This window comes from Perissodus microlepis, chromosome 13, assembly GCF_051167445.1.
Source record: "Perissodus microlepis isolate ML-2025 ecotype Zambia chromosome 13, ASM5116744v1, whole genome shotgun sequence".
Lineage (NCBI taxonomy): Eukaryota > Metazoa > Chordata > Actinopteri > Cichliformes > Cichlidae > Perissodus > Perissodus microlepis.
Genome location: NC_140473.1, coordinates 16,969,854 through 16,981,064, shown reverse-complemented (window position 1 = coordinate 16,981,064; position 11,211 = coordinate 16,969,854). Strand labels below are relative to the sequence as shown.

Genomic DNA, 11,211 nt, shown 5'->3' with positions numbered 1-11,211 from the left:
TTACTGCACTCACACTGGAAAATTGGCCCAGAGTCCTTAGTAATGAAATTCACAGATGTCAAAGCTACAAATATCAGCTTTTCCAACAGCTTCTACTCGGCAGCCTACAAAAACACAGCAGGTCATTCGGATCAGAGGGCTGGCTGCCAGCTATCTGACTTTTCACTCCTCGAGTGTTTTACAGTAACACTCAAACACCTGCTGGGTTCTTTCAAAGTCTAGAGTTTAAAAACATATGGTGAATTTAATTCTTTCAAAAACAAATAAACACAAAGACACATTTTTCCAATTTTTTCCAAACTTTATTTGATGACAATATACAAGAACATCTTGAGCACGGAGACCTTCCCTGGCTGTCTGGGATCACTGTGGGGAAGAAAAAAAAAAAATCAATACCACAGCAAATTTAATTTAAACTACAGTAAAAGAAAACCTCACAGTGAGTTTCCGTAAGTTAGAAGAGTGCAAATAAAGACAAATGTTCACAAAAAAAGTTGCATTTTTTGTTGGGACAGTTTAAATTCACACTTGAATGCAGTCTGAATAAGACATTTTACTTGAAGAACATAATGTCCAGAGTAAAATTCACACATCGACAGGCTTTTAGTTGAGCTTCCTCCCACACAAAACAAGCTAAAACCCACATGCTACAATCTGCGTCTATTAACTACAGATATGCACTATCAAAGCAGTCTGTTCAAATCTAAGTCAGAGTGGGAAAAGCCCACTGTAGCAGATAAAGTGGTAGAATGGGCTGGAGTAGTGGGAAAACACATAAGCTGGGAGTTTAAAAACACCATTGTGGGGGGTGAAAAACACTGAAGGAAAACTGCAGGGAAAATAAGGGATGACATGCACGGCAAAGCTCAGGTCTATCAGCGTCTGATGTGCAACACATTAGCACACCATGCTTGTTCTGCTTGTATACCTGCAGACTGACACTTCATTTCTGCAAAAGAAATCCATGGGAAGCAAAATCAAGAACAAAACATGGCACAAAAACGATGTTAACATGTTGAAAATTGAAACGTGGAATAGAAAAGAGCTCTGAATGGACCCGAGAGTTTTGACCAAGGCCAACAGACAGCACCACAGGCATGGCTGGACAGTGTCAATATTTTCCTAGCCAGCTGTGCTGTAGCTATTCCAGATGCAGTGAATTGGGCTAAAACACTGTCCAGCTGGGCTGTGACATTCAGAGATCTATTCTATGTGACTGATGCCAAAGAGGGTACAGAAGTATGCAGGGTTTCAGGAGATTACATAATCATTTAAGCACTACTTTGATTTATTGTTTGGGCGATTTCCTCGCTATGTTAACAGGTTTATAAAACTACAACACTATTAGTTTACAGTAGTACTTGTTAGTACTAGGAGAAGGGATGGGTAGTATTACGTATTAACCGGTGGGGTCAGATCCTTCCATATTGGATGAGTGCACATCCAAAGACAAAAGCACTACAGCTTTGGTGAAAAGATGGATCAGGGTGGTGCAAAAGCAGGAGTTACTGAGCTACTGAATGTAACTCCTGGATTATCTGCACACTGCACTTAAGTCTATTTCTGGAAAGCATTTACCTTCTACAGTTTCCGAAGACAATGAGATATGATTGGAAAGATGACAAAGGAAATTAAAACAGCAGAAGAGTTGTGGAGAAACAAAGATTAGCAGGGTAGAATAAAAGGACAGGTGTGTAATGAAAATCAAGAAATACAGAGATTTCACAGTAGCTTGGATAATGGTCAAGGCTATTTCCCTGTGGAAATAGTGCTCAGGGAAGTGTGAGCACTAATAGTGTGGAAATAGTGCTCACGATACCTTTTTGCCAGCAGCGCCAACACTGGCCTTCTTGACGCCTCGTACTTTCTTCATTCTGTTCTTGCGTTCCTTGCGCTGTTTCCTGGAGGTCTTCTTTTTCTCATAGAGACCGTGCTGAGGACACAAAGACAAATGCATTTTATTTTACAGACTGTAAAAGAACTTGGGAAACCTCGAGACTGTGACAGGCTTTTAAAAAGACCTGTCAGAGTCAGAGCTATTAACGGTTTATATTTTGTAATTAGTTTTTCATTTTATTTCATTCTCACTTTTTATTTTTAATAATTTAGTTTAATTTAGTTTCTAGAGTGGATTTTCTTGTTTTTATTAGTTCAAGTGTTAGTTTTTGTCTCTTTAAACACTACTGTATGACGATCACATGTCACAGGCAAAGTTTAGGAAACTCAGTGCAAGTATAAGAACTTAAAAAAGACTCAATAGACACATCCTTTTTAATAACAATGTTATCAAACTAAGAAAGGACATTTCCTCTATATTCAAGGGCTGCTCTGCTAGAGTTCCACCAAAAACTTAAAATCAATCAAATGTAAAACTGTTCAGTATCTAGTTTACAGGAGGGCTGAACCAATTCACCGTTAGCACTTCTTTATCAGAGATACTATCATTATTACTAACAGGAACACATTTTCTTCTTTTAAACACAGGCTACTGCAAAAAATGAATTAGTGGTAGTTCAAGGCATCATTAAACTATATGTCCACCCAATAGCTCTGACCCCACTGTTTTTAATACTCTCTGCTCCACTGCATGCCATACGATGGAGACGTCCTCAGAACTGATTCTGAAAATGCAACAGTGTTTTGCTGCTGTAGATCTTTTTTAGGCAGCATGTGTACTGAAGCTCGACTATCCTTACATGCTAAAAAGGACAGGAAACATCACACACACACAGGGCACGGCAAAAAACTAAGTGGAAGAGGGGGACTAGTGCAACTAGTTGGGGGTACGGAAGTACTTTGCGATGCTTCCTTGAAATACTGGTTGCCATTTTATTTGAGACAGCTTGCCACTGTAAAAATCAGCTATGGTCCATGGTATATGGATGGTTAGCCTAATGCAATGTAGCCAACATTATACCTGTACAACGATTAGGAGGCAGCTCAACAACCATCCTAATAGTTCAGTGTGTTTTAACAGACTGTTAAAAATGTTTCAATAAATGGTCTGCTACAATCAAATCAGCAAACATCTTGATTTAAATACATGGGAGAACCTTTTTCCTCCTCCACGGTGCCATATTGGGTACAGAGAATTAGGTACTTCTCGTGATATTGGTTTCCTGAATCTCTGGCATCATGACTCAAGCAGGGTCTTCATAGCAAGGTGCTAACTATTTTGAAAAACACGTATCCTGATAAGTCAATAGAAGCCCCATCATTTTCCCTTTCTATATCTCTCCAACATACCACATGTTTATATGCATCTACATGCAGAATATCAGCCAATATCCCCATCAGATTTTACTCTGTAAAAACATCAAATCTGGTAATAATCTGGCTCTAGTTCAAGATAATAAATACTACGTCCTAATGTCATCAAAAGCTCTTCTCGGGTAAAATAATATTCCATAACATTACACTGGAGGTCCAGACTCGTGCAGAATTTGTGAGATGGCTGAGAGAACATACATCTCCTGATCATATATACCAATTTCAACAGACAGCTCTCTGATTTTTGTATAGCCACTTGTGTTGACACTTGGCAAAGTTATTCAAAACTCACCCTGGCCAGTCTGTGCTTGGGCTCATTCTTCTTGGCATAATCTAGGGAGTCGTACACCATGGCAAAGCCTGTTGTCTTGCCGCCACCAAACTGAGTCCTGAAGCCAAAGACGAAGACGACATCAGGGGTGGTCTTGTACATCTTGGCGAGCTTCTCCCTGATTTCAGTCTTTGGGACTGTGGCCTTGCCGGGATGGAGGACATCGACGACCTACAGAGAGGAAGGGCAGGCGATAAATGTGCTGCTTCAGGACTAGAGCTTAAGCTTGAGATGTGATCAACTATGAACATGAGAGCCCTTACCATTTGCTTCCTCTGAAGCAGTCGGTTCGTCATGAACTTGCGGGTCCTGACTGTTACAGTGTCGTTCTGAAGACGAAAGGAAATTATGCATTAGCAACGACAAAACTACTGTACTTGTAAGAGTCTCATAATAGTGAAGATAGAGGCTCACCTGTCTCACCCTACCTACCTACCACTATGTTGACATAACCGTTAAGTCCTCGACTCTCCTAACGTTTACACGGTGTGTTAACTTAGAAATAAAACAACTAATTGCTGTAAAGCCTATTTCTGTCCGTTACTTAAGTGTTCTTGTGGTACTTTAACAAACATGCTAGCCTAACGTGTGGGCCGCCATTAGTGTAATTATGCTAACGTTAGCTGCCATAGGTAGGACTGTAAGATGCGCTATTTTGTGTTTATTTTCTAAATTAACGGATTATCTAAGCGTGTTAATGTGGCCATGTGGTGCATAGAAAACAATTTACAACGACTGGAAAGACGAGTGTAGCCGCTGGTGTGTGCAATATGCGGATCGACCTCAGTCAGACTAGCATCCTGACGGTATCTCTGAAATTTCTCTAAGATCGTTTCACACTACAACAATATCAACATTTTATTATAAAGCAGCTCTAAAGGATCACTTGGTCTGAGAGAAATGTGTGTTGGTGAACGGATGGCCTCGATGATGGACAGATTTTACTAGCAATTTTCACCACAAGACTCACCATCTTGACGCCGGCCTCGCTCAGGGACGTAGAAAAGGAAGAAGGACCAGCAGGCAACCGGATTAATGCCTGCACAAAATTGAGCGGGCATGTTACTCGTACTGCCTGATGGAAAAGATGATATCGGCGAAATTTAATTTTATTTCGGTTTCTAACAATATTTAATAAATGTGAAAGCATTTTAATTACGCTACAAAGAAATATAGCCTATTATAGGATACTTTTAAAGCAAAAATCAGAACTTTTCTCACCATAAAAAACATTTGGCGTTTGAGGTAAAAACTGTGGACGTTTGTTTCTGCCACTTAAAAAATTGTTTTTCATCGGAAAAAATACTTTTCCATTTACAAATCAAAATTCTTGTTGCTATACAAAATATCGGGTTATTTAAAACAAACAAACAAACAGGTTCTTATCTCAAACGCTTAGATCATTAGCTCAAAATTTTTGACTTAATTTACATTTTAGATTCTCCGAGTTTTTAGTAATTTTCGCATTGGTTTAAGTAAGTCAGTCCAACAAAACAGTTGGAGTGGAGGGAAGTTTCAGTGGGGGAAACAAACTTCCATTCCATAATGAACAACACTTCTGGCAGTTCTTCTGTTCACTAGACATCAATTCTCATTTTATAGTCTCATTAATTTTAAGAGATGGACAGAAAACACAACACAGCTAACAACATAATAAATTTTTTAATACTGTAACATACTGGGCTGAACCTTTTAGGTAGGATCAAATTGCTTTTTGATGAAAACATTTCATTTCCAAACTGCGCTGGAAAAAAGGACACTATAAGTGCAGGTTTTTGTCAGGGTAACTCCAAATACATACCTCTTTTGGAGCTTCAAGATCCATCCACATTAACAATGCCCATTCCCTTTAAAAATAAAAAAAATAGGGAGATGACTATATAGTTTTTGCATATTCATCTGTGGAGTAAAATTAGGGAATAGACTAAGCGTAGAGCTCAATTTCCAAACACAGTTTAAAAATAATTTTTTCTTTTTAAACCAAGTATAGGTCAGATTTGTTTCTACATGTGCATATATATGTAGTTATTGAAGAGATTATGAAAGAGCAGTAACAGGGATAGGATTAAGTACATCATCCTGCCCTTTTCCAAACATGAAAAATGAGTGGTGCAGTGTTGTTTGTGGTAATTCAGTATCCTCCCTCTTGTTTATTATGCGCTTTTGAAATAGAGCAATCAATTTGCTTATGAACGTAAACACCAACAAGACACCAAACACCATTTCTTTTTTTTAAGAAAGTACGTTACATGCACTGTTGTGTTAGATGGTAATAGGTGGTTGGCTAAACAACACTCAATGAATAAAAGACATAGGAAAATGTTTACAAGGGTAGTCAGATGAGAAGAAAGATCAACTTCAGCACACCTGTTTGCACGAGTGTGATTCTGCCTCTCAAAGTTGCCAAAACCACACGCAAAGAAAAAAAATAAAGCCCCCAAAATCTTGTTTTTCCTTTGTTACAGAATTTTATTGATCTTGCAGCAACAGTGTCCACTGGCATTGGAGTCTCATTTAAAATAAACGTCATTTAAAAATCAGAACAAAAGATTACAGTAAAGTTGGTTTCAAATTTGTCTCTCAAAGCATAATATTAAGCCCTCTTTGTGAAACTGAAGTCACTGGAAAGAAATCTGCCGTGTAAATTATAATGCCGTAATGTAAAGACTTATCACGAAACATGGCCAGAATTAATAACGGCAAAAAGAAGAAAAAAATAAAATAATCTGACAGACATCAGAGGTTCCAGTCTTACTGAGAAACAAACTTCATGTTGAGTCATTTACCGAATTCAGAGCTGCTACTTGGACAGAGTACAGTTAGCAGGTATGAATATGATTTGTGGTGTTAAAAAGAAAAAATATTATTTGAACATAATGAGTGTGCGGTACTCTCACATTGCCAACTTCAATATCCCATATTTACCATTGCACTTCCAAACTTCACAGCTGTTTGAGGATAGAAAAATGGCAAAGAAAATAAAAAGTATTCCTTTTGCTCAATTGCCAAGTACAATGTTACCTGTTCAATGTTGCAGTGAAAAAATAAACATCTGTTGGAAAGTACAAATTGATGACCAGGTACCTAGTTACTGCATTTCATGTAAAGTAAGGCATGGGCAGGCGTGACTCATGAGATGAACAAGGTAATCTAAAATGGGTTAAGGACACTGGGGGACAGATTTGTTGATTACAGCATCCATCAAGCCTGATGCAAACGGTTTGTTCTGGCTGCTTAACAATTCAACAGGCTTGACAGTGCCCATATCCAAACAAATTCACTCAGTACTAAGAAACCGTATTAAAAAATAAAATGCATATAAAAACATCTGGACTATTTCAAGTTTTCCAAAATCTTGTATCGCACCAAAAACATCAGCGGGATATTAACCGTTTCCATGTTCTTCTAAATGTTTTTATCTGGTTTGGAAAGCTCCCAGCACATGGTGCCAAGTATCCTTCGATTTTATCAAATTATGAATGCAGAGCACTTGCCAACACAACAAGATCAAAGTGTAGTAAAAAAAAAAAATTTTTTTGGCAGATGACAAACATGAAAATAAAAATCACAGCGAGGCCACGGTCGTGATGAAATGAGTGGCTTTATATTGTTATACTGAAATGTAACTAAAATCAAAAGCTCGTTTGTCAGTTGCCAGGTTGAAACCTTACATAAGTGGGAAGTACAATCATTTTTTGATTAAAAACCGCTCAATCGCAGGCTAAAATTCATTTAAAAAAACAAAACAAAAAAACAAAAACAAAAAAACAAACAAAAGCCAAACAAACAAAAAAACAAAACATATCTTGGAAATTGGAAACTTGTGCACCCTTGTGTTGGTAATGAAGAGTGAAGTCTTGGAATAGCATGAAATCTTCACCTAATTGAAAACACAGCATCCCTTTACAAACCATCACTGGAAACTAAAGAGTCCAACTGATAATAATAATAATAGACTGTGGGGCTTTTCAAGTAGTTTCAAAGCAATTAAACAAAAATCACTGAAATATCATGCTAACAAGGGTCTTCAAAACCAAAGACTGTGTGGAATTTCATATGTTTCGATTGATTCCGAGGCAAAGACTAAAAAAAAATTAAAAAATAACCACTTCCTCTCCCAATTAACGTGGATTATTTCCTGTTTTACGTCTCTGCTGGGGGACTCCCGAGAAATTGGACTAATTTGTTTGGGCATTCTGGGAGAAGCTCCCGTGTTGTGAAGTTAATTTGTACTGCAACTGGTAACCATGGAAATCTATTCAAATAAACCGAGTTTCCAGCAACGGCCAAACTGTACCTGTATGATAGACTGAATCCCCATGGTTTACACACATTACATCCAGCAGTGAGACAAAGAGCTAAAGAAGATGGCTGCCATGAGGGCTCATGACATTGGTTTCTACAAGCCAAGCCACTGGCATACGTGTTGCCAGGTTATTTCCTTTTGCTGGTGTGGTTCCAGTCGGTTAGATGTCCATTTCGAACTGAGCATCATCACCTTTAAAGCACAAAGAAAGGGGAACAGGACAAGTAGGTATTGAGATGTGTCTAGAAGAGGCAGATTAATTAATCAATATGTGGAACGGTGAATAATGAATAGGCTACTATCTTTTACCAGTTGCAGGCTTGCCATCGTGGTTGTTGACGTGGTTGTTGGCTTCATTCTTCTGGTTCTCAGTCAGAACATTTAGACTGGTCACGCCAGGGATGACAGGCAGGTGAGCCGGTGGAGTCTGGGCAATGGGAGAATTGCGCCGATCCAGGAGGAACTTGCGGTCGTAGATGATCCGGGTTCCTGAAATGGGAAACATCAAGTTTCTGCTACCTTTCAAAGAGATGGTGAATATGGGTGCAGCCTAATTTGTTTAAAGGCAAAAGCCTGGTGTTCATCCAGTGGGGCCAGATTCAGGCCAACTTAACTATATGCAATAACATTAGTGAAGCCAACTTCCTGCACATGTTTCCCCATTAGGTTCTGAGTTTCCCTGTACACACTATTGTCTAATAATTTCTGAATAAACGTACTAAAATCTGCAGTCTTGATGGCCATGGTGACATCACAGTATTTGCATTCTTGGCTGACTCAAGATGCAGTTTGACCTTTTTCCTCTTCTCCATAGCAGGCAAACACAGGTGAAACTAATAACATTAACATCAGCTTGTTCACAATAACGGCAGCACAGGTCAAGTTGATTTCATCAGCAGCACCTGTGTGACTGATCAAATCAGCTGAGCTTCTTCAAATTTTAGTTTCACTTCTTCCTCTCAGGCGTTTTCTTCCTGCTCCTAAGAAACCCCATCTATTCATTATTCTAGCCTAAAACTAAATGTGCATTTAGAGTGTAGTTGAGCAGTTTCATTTCACTGTAAACTGGCTGTCCTTTTGTGGTTGTAATGCTTAATACAGACATTTCCTGTACAAACCGTTTGCTGATAATGAAAGAAAAACAGTGCTGTGTAATACTGCGCACTGTTTTTTTGAGACCTATAATGTAAATGTTCCTCTCTTTGCCCGTATCTGTGCTAAAGTCCATAAATGCAATAAATGTTACAGTCTACACAAAAAGGTCCAGATATATTTTTGTAGTGCATCTTTGAGGTATTTTTGTTCATTTCCCCATAAATAATTAACACAATTCAGCAGCTACATACTGAATATAGAAACAAAGTATCCAATATTGATAATATTGATATTAGGATCAAACCACCCACTTCTAGAAATGAATGCTTTAACATAAAGTCTCTATGTAAGTACTATTACTATGCAGAATAAAGCATATCAGTGATGCCAGTCAGGCAGGAAAATTGTGTAAGAATGTCCTTATTGGAAAGGATGTCAAACTCATTTTACATTGTGGGCCTCATTACAGCCCATTTTGATCTGAAATGGACCTGTGAAACTTCCCTTTCAGCAACTGAAAACAGTTCAACTACACATTTAATCTGCATTTAAATATGAGAAAAACAAACAAATGCTCATTCTCAACAATACTTCTCTGTTTCTCTGCATGGTAAAGAAATGTTGCTGTAGTAAATGAAATAAATCTGTCAGCACAACTTTTTGGGCTTAAATTGTAACAAATAAACGTGGAAATTTACAGAAAGTTCTGGTAGGTCATTGCCCATACTGTGCTATAATTACAAAACCAAGTTTCTGTTCATTTACAGGACTTGTTTTACTGCAGACCTATTGTCAAAACATTTAATTCGTTGTTTATCTGTTACTTAATCAATTGTACATATACACTGACAAAGTGGAGATCTTTATGTGCAGAAAAAAACCCCGTATAAAACTTATTAAAATACATTTAAAAGTCCAAAATTTATGCCCTCTTTCACATTTTCCATCGCCATCCAGTGGGCTGGATTGGAGTCTTTGCGGGGCCAATTCTGGCCCCTGGGCCTTATGTTTGGCAACCCTGCTTGAGTCCTTGTAGAAATCACACATCCAGTATTATGAACTGAAGCTAAAACATATGGAAGCTTGTTTCTGCCACTGAAAAACTAAATTTCTTGCGATCCATAAGTCAAAATATCGACTTAATAACTCATTTTGAAGTTAGCAAGTTAATAAGTCAAAACTTCGACTTATGCATGGAAAAAAATCCCAGTGGTGAAAACGAGCTTCCACAGAGACACGCCTTTACCTGTAATCTAACGATCATCAGATTTCTGCTCACCACCGCTGGCAAATGTAACACGTACACCTTTATACACAGTTTCAGGTAACGATGCACTAATGGAATCTCTGCGTTGCCAACGAGCCAATCAGGCAGCAGCTAGAGCGCACGGGGGCGGGGCTAAGCTTTGTTTTTGTTTTCATCTGGATGACAAGGCAGCCTAGGCCAACACTGCCAGGCACAGTTGAAGCTTAGCTGAGACCACAAGCACCACCTCACTCCAAAAGTCCCCTCTTTCCCTACAAATCGACGACAAAGCAGGCGAGCTGCCCTCTCACCTCCAGGAGTGGTAGAGAATAAAGTGCCTCCGGGGGTGGTACAATAGTCATGAGGTAGCTGCGTTGTGTCGTTGATCAACACCGTCTTGGTCGGGATGGCCCTGCTCTCGCTAAGCTGACGACTGGTCGACATTTTTGTTTAGCGCTGATTTGGTGACAAATCCAGCAGCTACAGAAAACTGGGGTGTTTGTTTCCCGACGGACGGTGGAAACCCGGGCCGTTCCCCACTCTCGTATGTCTTCCCTAAAGCTTTCTTGTCTCTCCTTTCGTCCTCCCAGCCGTCAGCACCGTCCCCTCCCTCAGCAAGGCAGGAAGCACGACAAGCTGCGGCCGGATGTGAGGTCAGCCGTGCGAGGCGTCACTATCGGTTAAAACCTTTTTTTATACGTTAACAGGGAAACCTGTATGTTCTTCGGAAATCGTGCATGCTGGCAAGAAAAGGATGGACTTGTAGGTGTTTCTGTCATGCAACATAAAAAAACAAAACAAATGGGGGGACATGGCTGTACATGCATGTATAGTTTCCCCTTTCCTTGCTAAAAGTGAAAACATTAGCTTTTATTTAATGAAAAAGGGTTTAATAGCAGAATAGGAAACGGTTATAATTAAAATGTATAAAATAATTATAATAATTGTTAAAACTGAGTTTGG

General features: G+C 39.0%; 2 protein-coding genes across 4 annotated transcripts; both read right to left on the bottom strand.

The window, feature by feature from the left end:
- Positions 1-280: 280 nt before the first annotated feature.
- On the bottom strand, positions 281-5,441 carry rps24 (ribosomal protein S24). Of its 3 annotated transcripts, none has more exons than XM_084948289.1 (6): positions 5,403-5,441; positions 4,572-4,640; positions 3,865-3,930; positions 3,563-3,772; positions 1,820-1,933; positions 281-949 (listed from the first exon to the last, which is right to left on the bottom strand). In XM_084948289.1, exons 1-6 carry the CDS (start codon positions 5,430-5,432, stop codon positions 944-946), a joined length of 495 nt encoding a protein of 164 aa, XP_084804415.1. In that variant the 5' UTR covers positions 5,433-5,441; the 3' UTR covers positions 281-943. The 3 variants fall into 3 exon arrangements, with proteins under 3 accessions (XP_084804415.1, XP_084804416.1, XP_084804414.1); XM_084948290.1 differs by having other exon boundaries at positions 281-366; XM_084948288.1 differs by lacking the exon at positions 281-949 and having other exon boundaries at positions 1,811-1,933.
- A 605-nt stretch (positions 5,442-6,046) lies between these two features.
- Positions 6,047-10,890, bottom strand: eif4ebp2 (eukaryotic translation initiation factor 4E binding protein 2). Its single transcript, XM_084948291.1, has 3 exons — positions 10,560-10,890; positions 8,217-8,396; positions 6,047-8,099 (listed from the first exon to the last, which is right to left on the bottom strand). Exons 1-3 carry the CDS (start codon positions 10,690-10,692, stop codon positions 8,068-8,070), a joined length of 345 nt encoding a protein of 114 aa, XP_084804417.1. The 5' UTR covers positions 10,693-10,890; the 3' UTR covers positions 6,047-8,067.
- Positions 10,891-11,211: the final 321 nt, after the last annotated feature.